Source organism: Ceratotherium simum, chromosome 26 (genome assembly GCF_057802395.1).
Source record: "Ceratotherium simum simum isolate JZ-2026a chromosome 26, ASM5780239v1, whole genome shotgun sequence".
Classification (NCBI taxonomy): Eukaryota; Metazoa; Chordata; class Mammalia; order Perissodactyla; family Rhinocerotidae; genus Ceratotherium; species Ceratotherium simum.
This window is the reverse complement of record NC_141925.1, coordinates 42,198,627-42,225,063: the sequence shown is the minus strand read 5'-3', so window position 1 is coordinate 42,225,063 and position 26,437 is coordinate 42,198,627. Positions and strand designations below refer to the sequence as shown.

The 26,437-nt window shown below is 50.0% G+C and overlaps 1 protein-coding gene across 9 annotated transcripts in view; it reads left to right on the top strand.

Moving 5' to 3' along the window:
- The first annotated feature begins 7,268 nt into the window (after positions 1-7,268).
- DTX2 (deltex E3 ubiquitin ligase 2) overlaps positions 7,269-26,437 on the top strand; it is a 36,401-nt gene continuing 17,232 nt past the window's right edge. For 5 of the 9 annotated variants that reach the window (XM_087417708.1, XM_087417707.1, XM_014796548.2 and 2 more), the window contains exons 1-4: positions 7,269-7,393; positions 8,553-8,717; positions 20,162-20,517; positions 22,416-23,052. In XM_087417708.1, the coding sequence (XP_087273834.1) occupies positions 20,250-20,517; positions 22,416-23,052 (905 nt within the window). In that variant the 5' untranslated portion in view covers positions 7,269-7,393; positions 8,553-8,717; positions 20,162-20,249. The other 4 variants (XM_087417701.1, XM_087417703.1, XM_087417704.1 and 1 more) reach the window with 4 other exon arrangements.

The following is a 26,437-nucleotide window of genomic DNA, read 5'->3' as shown; positions in this document are numbered from 1 at the left end:
CTCTGCTGCTGGAGGCCCGGGTTTGGATCCCGGGCGCACACCGACGCACCGCTTCTCCGGCCATGCTGAGGCCGTGTCCCACATACAGCAACTAGAAGGATGTGCAGCTATGACATACAACTATCTACTGGGGCTTTGGGGGAAAAAAACAAATAAATAAAATTATAAAAAAAAAAAAAAAAAAATAGGGTAGGGCCGGCCCCGTGGCTTAGCGGTTAAGTGCGCACGCTCTGCTGCTGGCGGCCCAGGTTCGGATCCTGGGCGCGCACCGAGGCACCACCTCTCTGGCCATTCTGAGGCCATGTCCCACATACAGCAACTAGAAGGATGTGCAACTACGACATACAACTATCTACTGGGGCTTTGGGGAAAAAGAAAGAAATAAAATTATAAAAATAGGGTAAAGGTCCTGGGCGTAGCTCTTGTGGTGAGGCTTGGTCTGGTTCAGGGTGGTTGGTGGTTGCATCTCCTTAAGATAACTAAAGGGGGGAAAACAATTTGGAAAAACAGTTAAATGCTTCCAAACCCGCCCTTGAGTTCCTTGGGGCACCTAGTCCGTGACAGACTGTCTGGAGGTTGAGTGAGCAGAGCACTCGGTGGGATCCTGGTTCATGCAGCAGTACTTTTGGGGCCAGGTGGCCCGTCTCACCTCCCACCCAGCTCTACCCCTGACTCTGTTTCCTCTCTTAGCATTGTCCTGTTTCAGATCGGGGAGTTCTTGACTTCAGGGTTAGCACAAGGGCTAACGTGATGCTTGGTACTCGGCATGCGTTCAGTCGGAGCTGCTTGATAAGCTAGGGCTACTCCCAGGACACCCTGGGGGACTGTCCTGCCACAAACACCCCTCCGTTATTTGCCCTCCTGTTCCTGGGTGTTGCAACATTCTGGAAACTCATCTCTCATTCAGCTTCTGCAGTCCTCAGCAGAAAGAGGAAGTGGCTGTGTAGGGTTTGGGGAGGAAGTGTGACTAGGACATGATCCTTAATGCCAGCCCCAGGAGGTTCCAAATGGGCCTCAGCTCAGCGTGAAGCTGGCCCTGGGCAGGGCAGGAGAGGCAGCCTCCAGCAGTAATGTCAGAGAGGTGGAACTTGAGTGGTAAAGGGAGGGAAATGGCAGGCAGCCGAGGGTTGTCCCGATTTCTATCGCCTCTTTCCCTGGTGTTTGGGGCAGCTTCCCATCATATCATGTGCAACTCTCGGTGAATCAACACTTTGTGCGTGGGTTTAAAATTTTGCCTTTGTGCTTCCCGGTAGCCAGGGAAAAAAGGGAAATGAGGTATGATAATGGACAATGGGGAAAAAAATCATGATCATACAAATACAAAATGAAAATGTGTCAAAGATCTTGTTTTCACTCATTCATTGAGGAAAACTGTAAGATGTAAAAAAACTAGTTTCAGGGAGAATTCAAAGACAAGACATCTATAAAGGTAATCAGGAATGCAGAAATGAATTTGCTGATAGATGCAAAAACAATTTCTCCAGAGGGCAAAAAGTCAATTGCATCTCTAGGAACAAGGATCACTTGCAGTCATTTGCATGACTATCAGTTTTCTACAACTCACAGAATTGCAAAATACCTTAGTCAAAGACTGGGAAAGACACAGATTTAGGAAATCAGATTATCTGGAAGTGTGCTAGAGAATACCCAGGAATCTTTTTGCCTATTTCAAAGTCTTTCACAATTTTCCCTGACAGATGTTAAATTTGTCACATTTTTATTTATTTTTATTTTTTGAGGAAAATCAGCCCTGAGCTAACATCCATGCCAATCTTCCTCTTTTTGCTGAGGAAGACTGGCCCTGAGCTAACATCCGTGGCCATCTTCCTCCACTTTATGTGGGACGCCGCCACACCATGGCCTGACAAAGAGTGCGTCGGTGCGCGCCCAGGATCCGAACCTGGGCCGCCAGCAGCAGAGCGCGCGCGCTTAACCGCTAGGCCATGGGGCTGGCCCCTGTCATGTATTTTTAGCAATAGATTCTAAGCAGTTCCTAGGGGCTAGTGGAAGTGTTCATGGGAAGGTTGGATACCACCAGAAAGATAACTCTATGCCCTCAGCCCATAGAATAGGAAGCCTGGCTTGTCCACACACCACAGTTGATCCCTTAAGCAACTCTAGATCTCAACCAGGGTGCCAGAGTATTAATTTACGAGAACAATAACTGGGAGTGGGGGGGGGACAGGTCGAGTGCGATTCTTAGTGTTAGACTTCTCCGATCAATTAACTGAGGACACGTCAGTTACTTTCACACCTGCAGCAAGGGAACTAGCAAGAAGGATGGGCTGGGACTTACATAAAACAATGCTTTTACGGGAGGGTGCTTCACTCCTCAGGGCTGCTAAGCCACCGCGCTTTTGTTGACTGTGTAGGTCACACCTGGGTCCTGAGCGGGCACTGTCGGGCAGAGATGCCAGGTGCTGTCTATTAATCAGAAGTAATGAGCAAGGCAGCTGTGGCTTCTAGTCAGACAATCCCTCCACTGTGTCAGATGGAGGCCAACTAGCTGAGGCACCAAGCAACAGAATTCTGCCTTTCCAAGCAAGACATCAGAAAGTGCTGAGTCCCTTAGCAGGGACACTAGGCCCCAGTGTCTTACCTTTTCCCAGGTTTTCGTTGGCCTTTTCTTGCTCCTGGGTGAGCCGGGGCTGGTTCCAGGATTGGAATCTTTGGACACAGTAAGCCCTGACACCCGGAGTGCAGTTCAAGGACTTTTGTTTTTAATCTAAGTGTCTTTGGCCACCACCAATCCCCATGGCCAACAGCCACATTCTTTTCATTCTCAGTTGCTTGGGAGCTCTCAAAGGCCTTCAGGTGGCACAAACTCCAGCCTTTGAGACATTAAAAAAAAAAGGCTCCCCTTCCAGGAAGACGATTTAGGACACAGCCCCCGCCAGGAATGTTTCAGCTCCTACTCACCCCTAGACTTCGCACCTTTGTGCAAGACACACCTAAGCTACCCTACTGTGTGTGTGGGGTGGGGGCATTCTCACATTTTTCTAATAGAAAAAAACAGCATGAGTACATAGTAAATTAAAAAAAATTCTCAGCTCATCCTCTACCTTTTAGGAGCTTCTTAGGTTTCCTCCCAGAAACTTGCTATGCCTGCAAGCTTGTGTGTGCATTTAAAAAAAACACACAAATAGGTGCATGTTCTGCTCTACCCTCTGCTTGGAAAGTTCCTTTTGTACTTAACAATAGATCTTGGCCACCTGTTCCCTCAGCACCTGTGAGTCTTCCTCATTCTTTCTACCCAGTGTTCTTGGGTTATTGAACCAGCTCCCTTCTGCAGGGCAGTTCAGTTGTTTCTGGTCCCTTGCTATGTATATTGGTTTCAAGTTCAGTTTGCAAGTGGCCAATCCTGTTTTCCTCATTTCCAGCTTCCTGAGGGACATCCGGCTGCGGCCTCAGAACGCAGCACACTCACTCTTTCCTGGCTAGAAACTAAAAGTCCATGCCCCCCTCTCCCTCTTGCTGTTGCCCTATTTTGCTCCCTTTCACGACCAGAACTCTTTATTTTTCTCAAATAAAAATAGTCTTTCTTTTCAGGTTATAAAAATGGAACCTATTCATTGGGAAACACTCAAACGATACCGGAAAAAGACAGAGAAAGTGAAACTCACCTGCTCTCCCGCCCCTCAGATGTCACTGTGTGGGCTAGTGTCCTTCACACACACACAGCCATGGGCAACCTTACGTAAGTGGCATCCTTCCACATGTGTGGGTTTATCCTCTGTCGGCCCCTGGACCCCTGCCCCCAGTGTGTGGAACACAAAGGTTGTTCTTGAAACAGCTGTCTACACTCCTAGACTCCATTCCCAGCCTTCACAACCAAAGACATCTACTCCAGCTCCTACATCTCAATGGAAACCACTCTGTGGTCACCAATGGCCTTCCTGTAGCTAAGTCAGAAGTTTGAGACTTTTTTTGAAGTCACCTGGCCAACTGAAAAAATGAGAGAGCCCAGAACTGGGAGGCAGGAGCCTTGGGTTCTGGAATAGGCTGGCCTCCCACTGGACCAGCTGGTTGGGCCTCTCAGAAGTGTCTGTCACCACTGAGCACTGCCTTCTGGGACATTCTCCTTGGTTCTCTGTCGTCATGCTCACCCGGTGTCCCCCAGTCCAGCCTCTCCCCAGACACTTCTACCTCACACCTACCTGTTCTTCAAAAGTCAGTGTTCTTCAGTCCTGGACTTACCTTTCTCATCTTCTGTGGTCTTCCCAGATGATTTCATTGCCTGTGGCTCCAAAATCCCTCTTTCTAGCCCAGATCTCTCCAGACCCTCACACCTGGATGTTCTTCCCCATCTCCCACCTCACACTCAACTTTTTGATGGACCCACCCCTTCTCTAGTGTTGTCCCCGTCATGGGGGGGCCTTCCATGCACCCAGGCTGTTTCCTACCTCCTGACTCTGTGGAGCTTCTTTACTCCTGCCTTCTCTCTGGCTCCCACACTGGTCCCCAACCTTGGCAGCCCCATCAAGCCTCCCCTAGAGCTCCTCCAGCTCTCCGGGCTTAGAGGTCCTCCGCTCTCCAGAGCTTAGGTTCCAGCACCTTCCAGCCCAGGCTCCCACCATTGTTCTCTGTTTGGGTCTCTAGGTGTTTGTGCAGTGGGGTTTTTGGACAATAACTGTAGGGGAAGAGGGCGAATCCCCCTCTGCCCTTTCCCTTAGGGTTCTTATGGCTGGCCAAGTAATTAACAAGACAGGTTAGCAGGAGAAAATAATACCAAGTTTAATAACATGTATACATGGGAGAAACCAGGGACACTGAGTTTCTGAACACAATGGCAGAGATTCTCATCTTAAATAGCATCTTCGGCTAAAGACAAAGGAGGATGTTGGGGGTGGGTGGTGTTTTGGGGTTTCAGAGGGGAAGAAGACGATTTACATGAAGAAGGAAATGTAAATGTTTGTCAGACAATGCTTTGCAGGGCCACCTATAGAGAATGTGGCCGGAGAGACAGGAATTATAGTAATCAAGAATATGTGCATTTAAGTCTTCTTCTTCTGTCCTGATGAGAGTTTTCACGATAAGGTCATCCCCCCCCCTTCCCACTACACAGAGGGAGACACCTTTACAAATGTAAATATTTGGTAAACAGAACTTTGTTAAGAATGGGCTTATCGAGGACCCTGGCAGTCTGTCCATACCCAGAGTTAAATTCCTTTAGGCAGTTAGTGGGGGAGGTCAAATGTCCATCAGAGAAAATAATCAAGGTAAAGAGACATATTTCAGGGTGGTCAAATCTTGATCTCCCACATAACTATTACTCTAGCGTTTTGCTGAGGGAAAAAGAAGCACTTAAGAAAATATCTTTTGGGTGCTGAAAGGTTTTTCTTTTTTTTTAATTAAACTTTTTTTTTTTCCCTTTTTCTCCCCGAAGCCCCAGTAGATAGTTGTATGTCATAGTTGCACATCCTTCTAGTTGCTGTATGTGGGACGCAGCCTCAGCATGGCCAGAGAAGCTGTGCGTCGGTGCACACCCGGGATCCGAACCCAGGCCGCCAGTAGCAGAGCACGTGCACTTAACCGCTAAGCCACGGGGCCAGCCCCATGAAAGGTTTTTCTAATGCTTCAGACTATCTCATCTGGACCCTCAACAATGAGGCCAGTCATATGGGGCTGCTCAAGCCTGGAGTTAGACACTACTTGGATTTAAAGACCAGCTCTGCCAGTTGTCAACTGTGTGACCTTAGACACGTTACTTAAGCTCTGTGCTTCAGTGTCCTCATCTGTAAAATGGGGATAATGATGGCACCTACCTCCTTGAGGGGATTCAGTGAGGTGATGCATGGCAAGTGCTTGGCGTATACCAGGTGCTTTAGAAATGTTATAGATGGCTATGGCCGAGAAAACCGCCACTCTCAGAAGGGAGGGGAAATTTTCCCATTCTAATCTGCAGCACTGCAGCCATCTAGTATAAATCATAGGTAAATGCTACCCTTCATTTCTCGATGGAGGGCTGGATCTGGGTGTAACTGGGAGAACGTGACTCTGGTGCCTCCCCAGACCCAGGCCTGTGTCCTCTGAGTCAGCTCCCGGGTGGTCAAGTCCTGGCCCAGGGCACCAAAGACAGCCTGATGCATGCCCTCCACCTTTCGCTAACTTAGGGTGGGTTACTCCCCCTCTCTGGGCCTCAGCTTCCTCCTCTATAGAATGAAGTGTTTGAACTGAACGATGGGGGAGGTCTCTTCCTCCATCTCTAGCAGTCTGAATCTTCCTCAAATCCCTGATAAAATCTAAGTGACATTAGATGATGTAAAGATGCTTAACTAGAGTCTAAGATTCAGAGGACTCTGAACCCCCCGAAACTGTATGCAAGATCGTGTGTGTGTGTAATGTGTGTGTACACATGTGTGAATACTTACAGCCAAGCGTTTTTCTGGGAATAGCCATCTTTAGCTTTGTAAAGAAGGTCTGTGATCCCAAAAGATTAGTCACCAGCCTGGTTCAAGCCTTATCACCTTTGACCTGGACTACAGCAACAGCCTCCAAACTGGTCTCCCAGCTCTTTTCCCTTTCTCTATAATTTATCCTCCACCCCCCACACAGGGTATCCTTCTAAAGTGCAATGCTGACTCTGTCATTCCCCTGCTTAACTCCGCCCATTGGGTCTAGTTGCCTCAATTCCTTGCATGGCTTTAAAGTCCATCACAATCTTACTCAGCCTTCTCCTCATACTCATATCCTGCCACACCCTAATCCATTTTTTCTGTCCTCACTCCTTCATGTACCCTCTGCCCTGGCCACACGGAACATTTCACTGCTTCGTGAATGCTTTGGGCACTTTGATATCTCTCTTCCTCTGCAAGGGCTCCCCTGTACTCCATCTGGCAAACCCCCATATGGGCTTCAAAACACAACTCAGGGGTCACCTCCTTTGTAATGTCTTCCTGATACTCCCGCCCATCCCCCAAATTAGGCACACCCTTCTGTGCTCCCACTTCTTGATCACATTTATCCCACTATATTGTAATTGTGTGTTTAAGGGTCTGTCAAGTAGATTCGAAGCTCTCCCAGGAGAGAAAACAAGTTTCTAATTCACCATTTAATCCCCAGTACCCAGCACACGGCCTGGCACCATTGTTGTGCCGGTAAAAACTATTTAAAATGAGCTGGAAAATTAATGAAGGAGTAAATAATGAGCGAACAAGCTAAGAAAAATAGAGACACCTGAATACGTGCGCGTCGGCTTCAGCCCCGCCCCCGCCCCACCGGAACTACATTTCCCAGAAGGCCCCTCGTGCTGAGCATGCGCACCGGGTAGCAGGGAAGCTGCGACGCCGAGTTTCACTCAGGCTGCCTACCCTTTAGAGTCGCAGACGCAGTCGGAGCCGATACCAGGCCGAGCCGGAGCTGCAGCCCGAGCGCAGCGGTTTCCTCAGCCTCGGTGAGAGGGGCGAGCAGGCCACCTGCTCGTCGCCGGAGCTGGGGTCCCGAGGGCTCGGGGGAGACCAAGCCGCGCTGGGACCGGAAGGGGGCGAGCGTGGGAGTGAGAGAGGGCTGGGCCGGGCCGGACCGGAGAGGAGCGCCGGGGTGAGGTCCGGGGGGATTGGGAGGACTGGCCTCCGGGCTGGAGGTCCCGAGGCGGGAGTTGGGGGAATTGGGAGGCGCTGGGAGCTTAGGACAGGACCGGGTGCTCGGTGGGAGGGTGAACGCCGGGGTGGAAGCAGAGGGGCTAGCGGGGGGAGGGAGGGGCGCAGACCCTGGGAGTTTGAGTCCGTCGGGACGTGTGCACCCCTTCCCACAGGACCCGGAGGAGGCGGGGGTGATGTTGCCACCGGGCTGCCCGGTTAGGGAACGGGTTCTGCTAGGGTCTGCCCTCGGGTGGACGACTCACTGGAGCCGGAGGCTGTACTCTGGAGGAGTTTGTTTCCTAACTGCTTCTCTCGTCTCAAGTAGGCTCCGCCTTCCAGGAAGCTCCTGTTTCCTGGGACCCTGGGTCATATTTGAGGGGTGCATAATGTATGCTGAAGAGGATTTAGAAGAGTATTTTTCTGGAGCTACCCTTTTATCCCGCCTTTCTCAGCCAGCTACTGCCCTCCACACTGGTTCCACTTCCCTAAGTGACAGTAGGAGTGGAAACTGCACAGACGCTTGGACCCTTGAGGAACTCAGTATTTCTGCATGCCGTCCCAGCTACTCTAGAGTTCTATAAGGTGGACTTTCTGATAGCCAAAATCAGGCTTTACTTAAACCAGCAGGGTAACTATAACTAAGCCTCTTGTTGATTGGCTGTGTGACCTTGGCCAGACTTTTACTCTCTGGTATGTTAATTTCCTGGATACTTACACTGCAGACTGGCTTATGAAGTCCTTTTAGGCCTTTCTATGAAAGGGCTGAGGTTTTTTTTTTAACCAACTCTCTTGATTATTGTAGTGGGCAGAGGGAGACTATTGTACCTTCTGCTCTGCCCAGGCTGTTGGAAAACAGATCTGGTGGTTTCCAGTCCCCAGCCGCAGCACACGGACCCAACATCTGTGCATTTGTTTTCACTAGCTGCTGTTTCTCAATTTAAAACCTGATCATCTTCTTTCTGGTTGGCAAAGGTGCCTTGGAATTTGTGTCGCTGAGTCAGCAAGACCTTCAGATTTGCCCGGTTTTTGTTGTTTGCATTTTATATCGAGATGGGAACTCAAACAAGTCATTCCTCCTAAGGATCTGGTGTCTCCATCGAGAAGGGACAGTTTGTGCCAGCTCTCCAGAGAGAAAAGGTGAGAGCCGCGGGGACTTGACATTGCTGCCTCTCAGTAGAGAAGGTGGGGACTGAGGAGGGGGAATGTGAGGTCTCCAGAGTGAAAGTGAGCCCTGGGAATTGGTTGTTGATTGCCAGCTGTCTCAAATAAATTCAAGTGGCTTCTTGCCAATGGCTTCTCCTGTCTAACCAGTCTTAGAGGATGCTTTCCACGTGGTTTCCACTTTAAGACATGCTTTTTGGGGTAAAGGACACAGGTCATGGTTTCTGTATTTGAACTAGAAAGTTTTATTTCTTTTGTTGCATGGAAAAACGGAGTGCCGCTCCTGTGTCAAGAGCCATATCCAGTGCTGGGGATGCGGTGATGAGCAACAAGAGCTCTGTCTTCTGGGAGCTCATGGTTTGGTGGGAAGACAGACCAACCATAGGTAGCAACAAGGTGTCGTCAGTGGGATATGTGTTCAGGAGAGGGGGACTCCCAGGGCAGAGCCCCCACTCCTCCATGTAGGGGTAGGAGGAAAGGGGGGAGGGTCAGGAAGGCTTCTGGAAGATGTTAACTAAGGTGAGTTGTGAAGAAAGAGTAGGATCCACAAAGTAGGGGGAGTAGCCCGGCAGAGGAATTGGCGTATGCGAGATTGTGAAGCTCCGTGGCATGTCTGGGCCACTGTAAGTGTCTCATGTGGCTGGAGCATCAGGGTTGGGTGTGGGGTAGAGGAGGCTGGAAGGGTAGGCAGAGGGCTGAGTGTGGAGGGTTTGGTGGCCCATGCCAAGGCTAGGGGCCAGAAGGATTTACCAGAAGAATTCCATGAGGGGCACTTTAAATGAGCCCACTGGCTGGAAGGTGGAATGTATTAGATTGGATTATTCTCTTTGCGACTGTTCCTTACATCATGCCAGCTTCTGATGGGGGAGGTAGACCTGAGATTTTGCTCTGAGGTTGTTCATAGTCTCATTGAAGAGGTAGAATGGATATAGAGAACTGTAAAGGACAGACAGACTGCCGTTGAAGTTGGTAAAAGGGTGTTTTCTTTCAGGTGGGCATGTCAAGGCGTCATGGAGACACTGTTTAAATTGGGCCTTGGAAGTATGGGTCAGGTAAGGATGGGTGGGGCACGTAGAGCCAAGGCATGGAGGTGGGAAAACCAGATGTGTGTGAGGGTGGCAGGTCATCACCTCAGCTCTTTGGGAGGGGTTGGGAGGGGGGAGAGGGAGATGAAAGAGAGTACTGAAGGGAAGTGCGCTGGCAAATACTGTCGATAGGGAGGGATTGTGATGGGCTTTCAGTGTCAACGAACTTGAACTTTATTGATGGGTGGAGATGTGGAAGAGACAGGATCAGAACTATACTTCAGGAAGCTCAATCTTGCACCTGTCTCTGAGGTGGACTAGGAGAGACAAGAATTGGAGAAGCCAGTGGGAGCGAGGACTTAATCAAAGTGAGAGGCGTAAAGGTCCCAACCAGATGCTGGCAGTGGGGCTGAGGAAGTGAGTGCAGAGAGCAGAGAGGAGCCATGGCAGCTGCTGGGCTCTGGGGGTGAAGGCGGAGGAGGAGCGAGAATCGCAGGTTTTTTCCCTAACTGCTTGGGGCAGAGTGGAGCCAGGCAATCGAGGAGGGAAAGGAGAATTAGGAAGGAGGGTGAGTTTGGCTTCAGACATGTCGAAGGTCCTTAGGGCCCCAAAAGGAATGGGGTCGTGGACTAGGGAGAAAAGTCCCTCATTCATCCCACACATGCCTACAGAAACCGTGCCAGGGCTGGTGCTTTGCCCTTGGGGTACAGAGATGAATGAAATGGTCTCTCTGTGTTTGTTTTCATTTTTACCTCAGGTAAACAGACAACTAGATTAATACACACTCATCAGTGGTCATTCGTGGCTTGCTTTTATTTATTTACTAAGTTATTTTTAGTGAATGTAGTAAACTCCTGCATTCCATCCACCAAAAACAAAAGCTAGGGTCTTGAAACAAAATTTACATCTGTCATTTGATCTTTCCCCTGTTCCCATCCTGAGATGACCATTGTCCCTTTGCTTTCATTTTTATATAGTTTTATTGTACCTGTATGTTCTAAGAAAAGTAAAAAAAATATGACTAAAATTTATCCATATTATTGCATGGTGTCTGGTTCGTTTGTTTTGACTACCGAGGAATATTCTGTAGTGTGGACACACTACAGTTGATGCATCTGATCTTGCATTGAGGGGCACTTGGTTGTTTCCAGGTTGTTGCTGTTGCAGGCATGCTGCTCTGAACATTTCCACACGCGTCTCCTATTGTACATGTGCGAGAGGTTTTCTTGGGTGTGAACTTTGGGGTGGTATTTTGCTGGGTCATAGGGTAAGTAAATGTTCAACTTTTGTCAACATTGCCAGACTGTTTTCTGAAGTAGTTGTACCAATTTACGCTGCACCACCAGCAGAGTTGGAGACTTCCAGTTGCTCCGCATTCTTGCCAACACTTGCTGTACACAGGCTTTTTAAATTTTTGCCCATTGAGTGGGTATAGAATGGGTTCTTTGGGATCTTGATTTCTATGTCCCTGAGCCCTGACGTTGAACATCTCTTCATAAGTTTATTGGCATATGTGTTTCCTGTGAAATATTTGTTTATGTCTCGCCAGATTTTCTGTGGGGTTCCTGGTGCTTTTTAAAAAAAATTGGCTTGGGGGCTGGCCCCGTGGCGCAACTGGTTAAGTGCGCGCGCTCCCCGCTGTGGTGGCCCGGGGTTCGCTGGTTCGGATCCTGGGCGCGCACCGATGCACTGCTTGTTAAGCCATGCTGTGGCGGCGTCCCATATAAAGTAGAGGAAGATGCACACAGATGTTAGCCCAGGGCCAGTCTTCCTCAGCAAAAAAGAGGAGGATTGGCGTCGGATGTTAGCTCAGGACTGGTCTTCCTCACACACACACACAAAAAATTGGTTTGTAGGAGTTCTTTATATATTCTTGAATTTAATCCGTTATGTTTATTGCAAGTATCTTCTTCCAGCTTGTAACTTATCTTTGTACTTTCTTTAAGGCATGTTTTTTTGAACCACCATTCTTAAGTCTAACATAATGAAATGTATTTTTTCATTTATGGTCAGTGTTCTGTGTCTTGTTTAAAAAATCTTTTCCTGACCATAATGCTTGCCTTTCAGGAACCTATGCCCTAATGGAGGGGAGGGTAGATCATTGCACTCAGATGTCACATGAACATTGATTCTTACAAGTGCCACTTCTCGCTGCAGGGCAGGGCAGGAGTGGGTGTAGGAAACATTTCACAGGGCAGAGAGTCTCAAGCTGGGAATTAAGAGATAAGTAGACAGGTGCGGTGAACACTCTCAGTGAGGGCTGAGGGGCGTGAAACAGCCTGGCCGTTTCGGGGCCCTCCACGGATTTGCTGATGGCTGGAGCAGAGAGCTTGAGGGATTCAGGCAGGGCATCTGAAGAAAGGTTTGGGTGATCTGCATGCATGGGATTATCAAAGCCATAGAAACAGATAAGAGAGTCCAAGGGAAGTGTAGAGAGGTAGGCCAGGGTCTGATTTCTCTATGCAGGGAAAGGTGTCAGTGCCTGGTCTGGCTCTGGGAACCAGTTGGGATTCCTGGGGGCAGCCCTGACAACATGCTATATTTCATCCTCAGGTGTTGAGCAAAGGCTGACATGTCTGCAGAGGGCAGGGCATGTTGTTGGGGAGGCTAGCCAGAGGCATAAGCACTCTCCCACTTGGTGATAGAGAAATGGGTTCAGAGAAATATTTCTCAATGATAGGGCAGTGGGTGCACCGTGGTACATGTGGGGAGGTGGCAGGGCACTGTTGGCAAACTGTGGGCAGTGAGCCAAATCTAGCCCACAGCCTGTTTTTGTTAATAAAATTTTATTGGAACACAACTACTCTGGTTAGTTTACACATTGTCTGTGGCTGTTTTCATGCTATAATGGCAGAGTTGTGTAGTTGAAACATACATCCTATGTCCTGCAACGCTTAAAATAAAGTCATGTGCCACATAACGACGTTTCGGTGAACGACAGACTGCATATAAGACTGGGTTCCATAAGATTATAATAGAGGATAGGTGTGTAGTAGGCTATACCATCTAGGTTTGTGTAAGGACGCTCGGTGATGTTTGCACAACCACAGAATTGCCTAATGGTGCACGCATTTCTCAGAACATATCCCCGTCGTAAGTGACTATGTGTACCTTCTGGCCCTTTACAGGAAGAGTTTGCTGACCTCTGCCATGAGGAGTCGTGGTAACTGTGGTAACCTGGAGAGGATGCACCCATCACCATGGTGGTTCAGCTAGTTGTTGCTGGCTGGATAATGAATCTAGGTCAGGCCTGCAAATGTTGAAAACTTCTGGTTTTCAAGGGAAGCTGTAGATCTGGACTTTTTTTTTTAATGGTGAATATTCCTTTTTTTTTTTTTTTTTTTTTTTGTGAGGAAGATCAGCCCTGAGCTAACATCCATGCTAATCCTCCTCTTTTTGCTGAGGAAGACCGGCTCTGAGCTAACATCTATTGCCAATCCTCCTCCTTTTTTTTTCCCCAAAGCCCCAGTAGATAGTTGTATGTCATAGTTGCACATCCTTCTAGTTGCTGTATGTGGGACACGGCCTCAGCATGGCCGGAAAAGCGGTGCATCGGTGCGCGTCTGGGATCCGAACCCGGCCCGCCAGTAGCGGAGCGCGCACACTTAACCACTAAGACACGGGGCCAGCCCTGAATATTCCAATTTTTAAACATTGGCTCAATTTGAAGAAACTGAAAACTGTGTTGGCCAAGCAGACACATCTGGCAGGCTGATTTGCCCGGCATCAGTTCACCCTTTCTGTCTTGGACTCTGGAAACCGATTTGGGTTTACTTATACTGCGTATTCTTGGGCAAGTTCCTTATCATCTTTTGCCTCACTTTTCTCATTTATAAAATTTAGAGATAACACCTGCCCCCCAGGATCATGAGGATTAGATGAGAACACTTACAGGGTACTTCGCACAGTGCCTGGTGCATAGTAAGCTCTTTGTTGGTAGCCGTTGCTGTTCTGACTGCCCGTGTACCTGCCACTGCTTCCACACTCCCCCATTTTGGCCCCAGGGTAGGCCTGGGGACCAGGGCTCTGCCCTTGGACGCAGGTGGTCAGGTTGCTCCTGGCCGAGAAGGAGCAACAGGTTCTTGGTGCTGGTGGAGGAGGTTGCCCACAAGGGAATTGTAGGTTGCTGGGGCCTGTCCCCTGGCCACCCTGTGGCTTCCTGAGCCGCATTTGGAAGATTCTGCTCTGACCTGCCCCTAGAGGCCTCAAGGCAGGCACTGCCTAGAAGAGGAGTTGTCACTTCCCTTCCAGCAGCCCAGTGTGCAAGGGACAAATCATGTGTTAGTTTCCTTCCATCTCTCAGAAACCTGGTAAGTTCTGGGTGGCACTGGCTGGAGCTGTCTCTTTTCAAGACAAAAGTCCCGTCTTGCAGTGCTCAACTTTGTAATAGTTGAGGCACCTGGATTGCATTTTCTTGGAACTCAGGGATGGGGGATGTGTCTCTTGGCAAGAAGGTGCCACGGTACTTTGACAAGTCCTGTTATTAGTGAACCCCCCTGGGATAGTAGCAGCCCTTTAAGGTAATGATGGTAAGTAACGGTGGTGGCAGTCGGGTTTATATTTATGATCTTTTAAAAGCGTTGGGCGTTTATTTCTGATAACAGAAGTAGTACTTTCTCACTTTGGAAAATGTGAAAAGTTTAGATATAGAAGGAAGTTGAACAAAAGATCTCCTTTAGTTTTTCCACTCAAAGGCAGCTGTTAACCTTTTGGTACATTTCTGTTGAGTTTTCTCTGTGCTTCTCTTTTACCTGGTTAAAATATTGCTGTGGTGAATATTTTTTTTTTTTTAAAGATTTTATTTATTCATTTTTTTCCCCCCAAAGCCCCAGTAGATAGTTGCATGTCATAGGTTCACATCCCTCCAACTGCTGTACGTGGGACTCGGCCTCGCGTTGGACGGAGAAGTGGTGCCTCGGGGCGCGCCCGGGATCCGAACCCGGGCCGCCAGCATCAGAGCGCGCGCACTTAACCGCTAAGCCACGGAGCCGGCCCTGTGGTGAATATTTATATGTTGAAGTTTTTCTATATCTCCTTAGGTTAGGTTCTTTATTGGGTCCAAGGAAGTGACCATTTTTAAACCTTTTGATATATTATCATACTAGTTTCTGGAAAGGTTTTATCCTTCCCAGCAGTCTGAAGTCTCAGTGTTCTCTTGCCAGCACTGAGCATTGAAATTAAGTTCTTTTTACTATTTTGATAGGCAAAAAATAATATTTCATTGTTTTTAATTTGTATTAAAAAAGCATTTTTAGTAAAGGAGAACATTTCTTTGATGTGTCTATGTGCAGGATTCGACTCTCTCAGGTCTGTAGGAAGGCTTCCAGGCAGTGCCCGGGTGGCCGCCTGCACTGTAAGACGTCTTGGAAGGTCGTGCTCCGGTCACAGATCCTGCTCACCATGTCAGCTGCTGGGGTGCCGTGTGGAGTTTCAGGCCCAGGCTTCTTGGAAAGCACCCCAAAGAGAGGCAGCTTAGAAAATGGGATTTGGTCACCTGGTCTCGCTGGTTTCCAATCCGTGCTCCTCAGAACTCCTTTATTCTGTAAAACAGCTTCCTGGACCTTGAAAAGTAGGAATGGAGGCCACCTTTGTGTCAAAAAAGAGCACCCCACATTTCTGCATTCTACATATCAATTGGTGGCATATGATCACATTTGGAAAAAACTTCTGCTTATAAAAGGCTGGAAAACCCATCCAACTGCCTGAATAGAGCCTGAATAGAGCCTAGAGAAGGGGAGGGGGCTGTCCCAAGGTCACCGAGCATGGGGGAGACTGAGTGGAGATGCCCCTTGCTGTGGAGCGCATGTGTGAGCCGAGGGGAGGGATCTGCCAGGCCGGTTCAACTCCACTCAGGGCAGCAGGGGGAGGACCACATGGCCATAGTGGGAACTGAAGGTGACTGCCAAGCTCAGGCATAGGGCAAGCTGTTACGTATTTTGGTGGGCTTTGGAGGGATGAAATCGGGTTCTCACATGCTGGCAAGTTGAAAATCACTCAGTCTGAGCACCAGTTTAAAAACCACACCCAGAGCCTTTTTCCCGGAGGCCACAACTGTAGTGGGATCCATTTGTGCAGCTCACCCACCCGGAGCCCCAAAGTTAGGCAGGATGATTTTCACTCAGATTCTTGTGCCAGCTCAGCTCTTGTTCTAAAGCTTTTCTAAATCCTCTGGGAATAGAAGGACTCTTGGAGGACACATGTAACTTTTTTCTGTTGTGTGAAAAAGGTTGACCAGCAGCCTTCCTCTGTGCCTGAGAGCTGCAGCGCTGTGGACAGGGATCTGCAGCTGTATCTGATGAGAGAATGCAAGGGAAAGCAGGAGGGCTTTCTTGTGGTCAAAGTAGTTAATGTTTAAAAAGCAATAACTTTGGTCTGATCATAAAAGGTAATGTGACCTTGTCGAACATTTGCAAGTACAGAAAGAGGGTTAAAGAAAAACTATCCTATAATTCCATCACTCCTATTAAAAGAGTGTTCCTTCCAGCCTTTTAAAAATTAGTTTCTATGAGGTTGAAAGAACGTGGGCTATATGGTTTCACAGACTGGCTGCCTGGCCTTGGGTAAATTCTTAATTTCTTTTGGCCTCACCTCCCTCGTCTGTAGAATGGGGCTAATCCCTACCTTCGAGTGTGGTTGAGGGTTGAGAGAACTGGATGACAAAAGCACCAGAGTATGTGCTATGTAGTAAGCGCTCAGTAAATGGCACACCCACCTGCCTGAGAGCATAGTGTATCCAATTACACATCCTGTATTTTTAACTTGTCATGGGCGTTATCTCAGGTCTGTAAGCCTTTTGTTAACATTTTTCAAGTCTCATATCTTATCATTAGGATGTACCATTATTTATCAAGAATTCCCGGGGCTGGCCCGGTAGCGCAAGTGGTTAAATGCGCATGCGCGCGCTCCACGCTCCACTGCGGCGGCCCGGGGTTCGCCGGTTCAGATCCCGGGCGTGCACCAACGCATCGCTTGTCAAGCCATGCTGTGGCGGCGTCCCATATAAAGTAGAGGAAGATGGGCATGGATGTTAGCCCAGGGCCAGTCTTCCTCAGCAAAAAAAGAGGAGGATTGGCAGATGTTAGCTCAGGGCCGATCTTCCTCACCAAAAAAAAAAAAAGAATTCCTTTGTTGTAAGATGTTTAGGTTGTCTCCAGATTGAGGCTTTTCTCCATGGCCAATTATAATTAATTTTCATAATTAAGAACACCCTAAATAGCTGCCATCATTAGGAACCGAAACAAATTAGGTTTTTGAACTGCAGCTTCATGATGGCTGAGGTAGTTGTAGAGAATGGTGCATTTACACGGCTGCTGTCGGTGCATAATTGCTGTGTTGACGTGGAACACCAGTGGGCCTGCCTGGGCGTTGCCCCACACGTGCCCCAGGCCCCCAGAGCAGAAGGTTCTCCTCTCTTTTGTCCTCTGGGGGTTCAGACCCTCTGGGATATTGGGCATATGAAGAGCTGCGGCCCCAGTTTTGGGTCTTACCAAGCTCTGCCCTCAGGAAGTTCCTGTTCCAATGGGGAGACAGACACTGAAACCACTAAATGCAGGCGTGTTTGGGTAAGTGGAATATGCAGTGAAGATGCATTGGAAAAGGGAGTCAGTCCTTTCTGGTGGGTCAGAGGGCTTAGGAGGAGTGACTGAGTCTAGAAAGATGGACGTGTTTTCTTGGGTGCTTAGGTGGAGAGAGGATGGGAGTCTGGACCACGTGCACCAGCAGGATCAATGGCTGGGAGGTAGGAAATGGCTTGGAATGTTCTGGCATTTGCTAGAAGTTTATGGAGCTGGACATAGGTACCAAAGATGGAGGCCTTGGTGTGAGTGCGGACAGTGGCCAGTCATGGAGAGGCTTGTATGCCATGACTTCTTCATCTCTGGGTCTCCAGTACCCCAACAAGGCCTGGGCCATGGTGGGCCCTCAGTCTGGAGGCTGAACTCTTTGATGAAAAGCTTTAGCTGAAGTTCTTGGCTGTATTTCTCAGGCTGTTTGGCAGAGTTCTGCGAGTTGGTTCATCTGGGGAAGTGTGGGCGTGCTGGAACATCCACATGTGCTGATATCTGGGAAGCCACTGCTGCCTGAGAGATGAGTGATGCTGCTGGGAGGTGCGAGGAGGAAAGTCCAGACGCAGGAGGAATTGGCTCTGAGACCAGTCCTGTGATTTGTACCTGGATGGGGTTACAGAGACTTCTAATTGCAGACATTGAGTTAATGTGTTTATGAGCCAGCCAGCCATCCTGAGGGCATCCCAGGTCTAATCCTCCAGGGCTGGATATGTGCTTTTGTTGGAGCAATTGGTAGCTCATTGGCAAGCCTGCCACCCACAGGTGTGCTCAGAGTTAGTGCAGGCCTGACTCATTGCCTGCGTTTTCATGCTGTGTAGCTGAGGGCAGCCCTAGGCTGCTGCTCCTCACCCAGGCTCGAGGGGTGGGTTGGTATGTGGTTGCAGGGGCCAGGGAAAGGGAGGGAAGCCAAGGTTTCCTGATATCTGCTGTGTGCCCTGTGCAATGCTGGGTGCTTTATACACACATCTCTGTGTTAATCCCCATGAAAAGCACGTAGGATAGATGTTGATGTCTCCGTTTCCACACGAAAGCAAGCACACTTGGAGAGCTTACATACCTTCATCAAGATGATGCAGCAAGTAAGCGGCAAGTTGATACCAGAGCCCATGCCTACTCCTTTTTACGTGCTACTCCAGATCTCTCTTCCTTGTGGGGCGGGTGGTCTTGGCCTTCTCACCGAAACCTTGATGGTGTATGCAGTCCAACAGACAGCAGCAAGAGCCCAGTCCCAGCCTTATTACTTGCCATGTAAGCACACCATTGCAACTCCCTGGGCCTCTGCAAAATAGGGATAAGATTCGACGTGTGTGCTTAAGGGGGTTGTGTGGGAATCAGAGCAGAAGGTGCAACTGGGAACCCTGTTGGCACCAGGGCCCTACATGGATGTAACAGCTGATGATGCTCAGGGCTTGAGTTGTGGGGTCCTCTCTCCCTCTCTCCTTCTACCTCTCTAAGGGGGTTCTCTAAGTGGAGGCCCAGGTAGAGCTCAGGCTGAGCCTTCCTCTCTAAGAAAATGGGCATTAGAGCCAGAGTGATCTGGGTTGGTTCTCTGTGCTGCCACTTAGCAGTATATTGTGACCTTCAGTAAGATCTTGACCTCTTTGAGCCCTGGTTTCCTGTCCATCAAGGGGGAGAAATACCACGTTGTCAGTCTGTTAGGCTTAAATGTCACTAAATGTTGGTCCTATTCCTCCTGACTCTAGGAGCTGGTGCTCTGGGGACCACATGATATAGTGCATTCACAGACCTCTTTTCTTGTTCAAACAGCTGCGGAACATAGAATCATCCTCCACTTCCGTTCAGCCGTGATTTGAACTAATACGTGTATAACACTTATACATGACAAGGCCTGTGCTGGGGCTGGCGATACGGCTGTGGACAAGGCAGGCTCCTGGGTTGCTGCCACCTGGGGAGTGGAAAGACATGGAACTGGTCATCATACATATGTGTAGATGGGCCTTAGCGTTCTGGTCGGTGTGGTGAAGGAGAAGTTCATGTGCCGAGGGGCTAGGGAAACCCTCCCTGCATGGCGCAGGCTGGGCCTGAAGGATGAGTAGAGTTTCCAAGGGAAGAGGAAGGGCCCGAGTTACTGGGAGAAGAACGTCTTGGGAGATGAGTGTAAGCTCCCGACCTGCCCACTGGCCAGCGAGGCGCAGGCACAGGGAGTGGGGTGCAGAGAGGCGGGAGAGGGAGGGCTTCAGCATGGTGAGATTTTAATGTCTGTCTAGGGCATCGTTTGTGGTTAGGGATGCCTCCAGAGGCAGCCTGGAGACCTGGGTGGAGCTAGGACCCATGCTTTCGAGTCCCAGCTCTGCTGCTGACCCCCGGGGCATCCTTGAGCCCCTGGTCCTTTCGGAGACAGTTTTATCCCATCTTCAGCCTAGCAGGTGTTAATAGGCGTCTCACAAACAAACCTGCTTTGGAAACCTTCAAGTCCTCACACAGGTGTAAGGGGTCCTCATGGCCTCAGTCCACGAAGGATTTGGGGTGACTCGTGAAAATACATACGGTATAAAAGGATACACTTAGTAGTTGGGTCAGAGGGAAATTATTGGTAAAAAGACAGAAGCTGGGCTGATGATTAGCACCCCAAATTCACTCCACTCTGTCTTCCTGAACATCTGCAGAGGCGGGTGGGCTGCTTGATTGACTCTGAATTCTTCTTGGCTGTCTGAACAGAGAGACAGGATCAGGTACTTGATTCACGACCCCTCTAAGGTATTTGGAAAAAAGTGACTGTGGAAGGGCGGGGTTTTTCCCCTGCACTGGGGCCGAGACTCTGGCAGGGCCACTGGGTGAGTCCGTAACTGCTTGTCTGTCCTGTTCACAGGTCTGCTGGAAGCACTGGGCGATGAACCCGAGACTCCAGCCCAGAGTGGTCTGAAGCTGTTTGGGAAAGCGGAGGAGTGCTGGGGAAGATGGCCATGGCCCCAAGCCCTTCCCTGGCTCAGGTGTACACCAGCCCTGTGGCAGTGGCCGTGTGGGAATGGCAGGACGGGCTGGGCACCTGGCACCCCTACAGTGCCACTGTCTGCAGCTACATCGAGCAGCAGTTTGTCCAGCAGAAGGGCCAGCGCTTTGGGCTGGGGAGCCTGGCCCACAGCATCCCCTTAGGCCAGGCTGACCCCTCGCTGGCCCCTTACATCATCGACCTCCCCAGCTGGACCCAGTTCCGCCAGGACACGGGTAAGACATGTCCTGCCTCTAGTAGATGGCCGAGCACATGCTTTGCGCCAGGCCCCGTGCTAGGCGTTGGGGTTGTGGGAGTGACTCTCAGAGCTTCATCCTGTCCCTGAAATGTGGACGATCAGGAGGCGGGTGCTCTGAGTGATAGCAGGTACCACACAGCATACACTGTCCCTCTTAGTAGGGGAGGGTGCCTTGGGAACACAGTGCAGAGGCCCTCCCAGCCCCTTTTCACTTATCTCCCAAACCAAAGATGCCCCTCTCTACCTGCAGAGATTTGAAGGCAGGCAGGCTGGCATGGAGGTGATGCACCATGCTAGTTAAGAGGGCCTGGTGGTGAATCCTGCCTCCACTGCACTATAACTCTGCATCCTGGGCAGGTTGCTTCACTCTCCTGTGCACTTATGTTTGCTTTTTGTGTGTTTTGATCAGTATTACTGAGAATGGGGCTGCCAACTTCCTCCCGGAGCTATCCCCTGTCCATCTAACCCAGTGGTTCTCAACTGTGGGTGATTTTTGTCTCCCAGGACATTTGACAATGTTTGAAGACATTTTTGATTGTCATGACAGTGGTGGGGAGGGAGTGCTACTGGCATCTAGTGGGTGGAGGCCAGCAATGCTGCTAAACGTTCTACAGTGTACAGGACCAGCCCTGTGACAAAGAATTATTGGCCCAGAATGACACTAGTGCTGAGTTTGAGAAACTGCTCTAGCACCTGTGAGCAGCATCCTCAGATGTGTGAAGACTGTGGCTTCCAGTCAGTCAGATGCAGATAAAAGTCCCTGCCTTCATGCTGTTTGCAGTCAGCTGAGAAAGATAGCAAACAAGATAATGCATAAATTGTATATCGTGTTAGATGGCAATAAATGCTAAAATGGGGTGTAAGGTGTTGGGAGAGGTCCGTTTGAAGTTTGAGCCCAGATGCAGAGATACCTGAAGGAAGGGCAGAAGGGAGGGGCAGGTTGTGCAGGCTTGTGTCCCTCGAAGGGACTTTGGCTCTCCTTCTGAAAGGGGGAGCCGTGGGAGGATTTGGGCACAGGAGTGATGTAATCTGATTTGGGGGTTAAGAGTATTCCTCTGGCTGCTGTGGATGAGGCAGTGGCTGAGGCCTGGAGACCAGGTAGAAGATAATTGCAGGGATCAGCTTTGGCAAGTGCTATTGGAAGGATGGCCCAAATTGACTTTTTTCTTTTTCTCCTTAATCTTCAGGTTGGGTTTATTAAGAATATAAGCTACCCATGGGGTGCTTCCTAGTAGTTGCAACTTGAGAAGTCAAAGAGTGTGGTACATCCCTATAAGAGAATTATGTAACAAGTATGAATGAGTTTTACAAAGTTGTAGAGACATAGGAAGTGCTTATGGCATAATACATGATAATGGCAGGAAGTTTCCAGTATGATCGTCAGCCACCTAAGTGTGCGTGCCTAGAAGACTGGATGGGGAGAAACGTCTCACCATATAAATTGTGTGCCTTCCTCTTGGTGGCTGGATTACGAATGATTTAATTTTCTTTGTACTTTTCTGTTTCCAGTATTTTAAGTGAGGCTATGTAGGTTTCAGTATTAGAAATCTGTGAGAAGCCTCCTGGAGTCTGAGCCATAGCTATTCTTTGACCTAAGCTTCCAGCATCCCCCACTCCTGCCGAGGAGCACGGATCCCGCTCTGCCATTTGATCTCTTTGAGCCCCAGTGTCTTTACCTCAAGACAGCTCTCTACCCTTCACCCAAAATTTGGAAAAAATGACCAGTGCCAGCCTTTAGTTCAGATAGCAGTGTGACTGTATACACTGTGATCATATTGGTTTATTTTGGTTCTGGGAAAATGAATTTTTAAACTCCCTTCGTTTTGGGGGGCTTGCAGATGAACCATTTATGTGTAAATACTCCTTTTAAAACAGGCACCATGCGGTCTGTGCGGAGACACCTGTTCCCCCAGCATTCAGCCCTGGGTCAGGGCATCATCTGGGAGTGGCTGAGTGATGACGGCTCCTGGACAGCATATGAAGCCAGCGTCTGTGACTATCTGGAGCAGCAGGTGGCCAGGGGCAACCAGCTCGTGGACTTGGCCCCCTTGGGGTACAACTATACTGTCAACTACGGCACCCACACACAGACCAACAAGACTTCGAGCTTCTGCCGTAGCGTGCGGCGCCAAGCAGGGCCCCCTTACCCGGTGACCACCATCATTGCTCCGCCGGGCCACACGGGAGTCGCCTGCTCTTGCCATCAGTGCCTCAGCGGTGGCGGAACTGGCCCCGTGTCAGGCCGCTACCGCCACTCCATGACCCATCTGCCCGCGTACCCTGTGCCCCAGCACTCCCACAGGACCGCCGTTGTCTTTGGGGCGCACCAGGCCTTCGCCCCGTACAGCAAGCCCTCACTCTCTGGGGCTCGGTCTGCACCCAGGCTGAACAGCACCAACCCCTGGGGTGGGGCGCCACCCTCCCTGGGGAATCAGCCCCTCTACCGCTCCAGCCTCTCCCACCTGGGACCACGGCGCCAGCCCCCAGCACCCTCCACTGCTAGTGGAGCCAGGTACCTTGTGTTGTTGAGGATCGTTTTGTCCACCCGCGTGCCTCGTCAGCAGGTTTGGGCTTCTGCTATTACTTAGCTGGGAATTCTTGTCCAAATACGTGTAAACCTGGCACCTGCCTCTTTGGTTGTCCCTCCTACGTTTCTCTCCTTGCGTGTGCAAAGGCTGTCGACAGCCTTGTGCCCCATGGAGCCTACCTGACATTTGGTACTTGAGTGCTGATAGTTGCCACATGGGTTAAAACCAGTAACGCCTTCATTCATTCAGGAGAATAGGGCTGTCTCTGTAGAGCAGTTAACGACCTTTTGGCTGTGCCTGTGTGCCACGAAGCTGGTGCTGTGTACCTGAGAACATTTCATTGGCTCCTCCTATGTGTCAGGCCCTGAAGACACAGACATGAAAGATTCAGTCCCCTCCCTAAGTCCACGGTTAGGAAGGCTGTGAGCCCAGTTTTGGTGCTTAAAAGTTGGTTGAGGAGAGAACAAAATGCTGAGTTGGGGGGTGGGTGGCAACAGGTGGCACTGGACATCTCTTGTGCTGATGCAGTCCAGCCTAGTGTCTCGTAGAGCCCTCTGCACCTTGATAAAGATGATGAAATAGGCCCCCTCCAGACCAGGTGGCGCTTTAAAGTGAGAAACCCCCTGGCGTGGCCAGTGTGTGTATAGGGGGTGCTTCCAGCATGCTCGGAGACCTGTCACTGATTGGGGGCCTCATCATTGGTCATTATTGGGAGTGTTGGGCAGGAGAACATTTGAGAATTAGCAGTTGAGTGTTAGCTGGGATGGGACTGATTTCTGAGAGAGGGTGACCTGGGTGGGAAGTGACTGGACGTGTGGGCCTGTGGCTGCCCTGTTCCCCAGGGAGTCAGTCACGTCTTGTTGATTTGGACCAATGTCGACTAAGTCAGCATCGTGGTGCCGCCTTGCTCACCCAGCCCCGGCCCTGCCCACTTGACCATGGTGAGGGTTGAAGCTGCCCTGTGTGGCCGAGACCTTTTCGGCAGCTTCTTGGGCCTCTAGCATTTTTTCCAGCTAGGTTTCAGAGGACCCTGCCAGCTTCTTGGAGACACGGTGACAGCTGCCATTCACCAAGCACACGTTATGGCCGGGCCCTGTTGAGCTGGCTGCGTGAGTGATTTCATGAATCCTCACAACGGCCGTATGGTAGGTGGTGTCCTCAGCTTATAGGTCAGCACCCTGAGGCTGGAGGTTGGCGGCACAGCCAACAAGTGGCAGAGCTGGAATTAAACCCAGGCCCCAGAGCGGGCCGTGTGTGACAGTGGAGCCTTGAAGCTCTCTTAAAGGCAGAGTGAGGAAGGCGGCAGGCGTCCTGGGGAGTGAGTGGGGAGGAGTCTGGTAGACAGAGGAGGCGCTTGGGCCCCGGCTGGTTCAGGGCATCTTCTCCTGGGAGTTGGGGCATGTGGATCTGAGATCTTCCTGGGAATTGGGAATACAGGGAGGTTTCACTTGGGCCTTCTCTGTGGACAGACCTGAGCAATCTGTGCCACCCAGTCCCACCCAGTTCTCTGTGAGGCCCCTCCCATATGTGGCTCAGTCTCTTTTAGAGAGAAGTGTGCTATTTCTGCCAGCCCAGAATGGTTATCAGCATGGCTGGAGGTGCTTCTACTAGTTGGGCTTTGCCTAGCTTCCTGGGGCTTCTTAAGGGCTTACAAATTATTTTGAGGCAAATTTCTAGATAGTTTTAGAGCTGGGATTCTGGGATTGAGCCAGGTGACTTAATGGGCTTCGTTGCTTTCTTCTGGTATGGGGAAGATCAAGTCCTTGATCTCCTCTAATATTTCTCTGGGGTCTCCCCTCCCCATCCTGAGGGCCCGAGAGACTGCTGATGCGGGCCCTAGTGATGTGGGCCGGGCAAGTTGCAGAAGGGAAGGCGGCTGGGCCAGACGGTCTTACCTTTGCTGCTGGGCCATGCCTGTTGCTGCTTGCCCTGCGTTGTGAGCCAGGAAGGAACCAGGCCAGCTGACTCTGTTAGTTGAAACAGCCTTAAAGGGGCCTGCCTCCTGAGGTGGGTGTTCATCTGTATCTCCAGTTTTTGAGGAGCTGGGAGGGGTATAATTCACTTGCATGGGCCTATCCTTGCTTTGAAAAACAGAGTTTTCCCCTATCTAGTTTGTAGTGCAGCCTCCTCAGTTAACTGGTCTCTGATGGGTGTTGTAGCGCCAGAGGGGCTTAGTAAATACGTGATCTCTTAACCCAGCAGTGATCTCTTAACCCAGCAGCGCTGGGAGCATTGACAACACTTGACACTGTGGTCTTCCTGGAGGCTGTGATAGAGTTCTTGAAGCCAATTGAATGTCAACAACATTAGGTGAAAGTTGCCCTGTGGGAAGGCAGTGGGGCAGGTAGCACCATGGTCTGGGGAGGCCCAAGAACTGGCTGTATTTGCTGGTAGCCTCTGGAAATAACATGGGAGTGAGTGAAATCAAAATTGGTGGAACCTATGTGGTTTCAAATCGCCTCTTGCTCAATCTGGGTAAAATTTTGGCTGACTGATTTCTTTGGGCCCTGGGAGGCTTTCTGAGTAGACACTAATACATCAAGAAGGTGCGTCATTTGTCACAGAGCTGCAGGGTTTAAGTAAATTCCTGGTGGCTGAAGTTTTATCCCTTTAAGCACCAAAATTTGTGTTTTGATGACGTTGGATGGAAACCTTGCCAAAATGTGTCATGCACACTCTTGTCTTCTTTAATAGAGGGTGTGCCGGCTTGTTGAGCATTTTGATGACTTGCAATGGTGATTCTGACCAGCAGTCTATTGCAGCTTTGCTGTGGCTAAGCCTCGGGGCACTTGGCCCTTGCAGAAACAACCCTAGAAATGGCTCTCCCAGTTTGCTTTCTTCTGCTCTGTTCTTGCTGCTGCTGCTCTACAGCCTCTGAAAGCACCGCACTCCCTCCTGCTGTGAGCCAGGCTCTTGAGGCTTGCAGGATTGGGGTCCTGGGTTCCGAGTGGAGCCTCTGTTCCCGTTCCACGTCTCTGTCTTCCCCTTGTAGGATTAAGGAGTTGGGCCGGTCAGCTTCTGAGTTTCCTTTTGCTCTAATATCGCTGTGGCTTTCAGGATGTAGTGAGGGCCCTTCATCTCTCCTGTCCCCACTTTGCTCCTCTGAGACCTGGGAAACAATGGACATTTGTACTGGGCTGCAGATTGAGCCTCACACTTGCCCTGGGGGCCTTTTGGAATTATTCTCATTTTACAGATAGACAAACTGAAGCTCAGAAAGGGGTCTTGACACGCCTGAGGGCACACAGCCTTACAGGGGAGTGGGCACTAGAAGCGGGGTCTCCATACTCCACATGTTTTTCTTTTCTCTCTTTTTTTTTTTGAGGAAGATCAGCCCTGAGCTAACATCCGTGCCAATCCTCCTCTTTT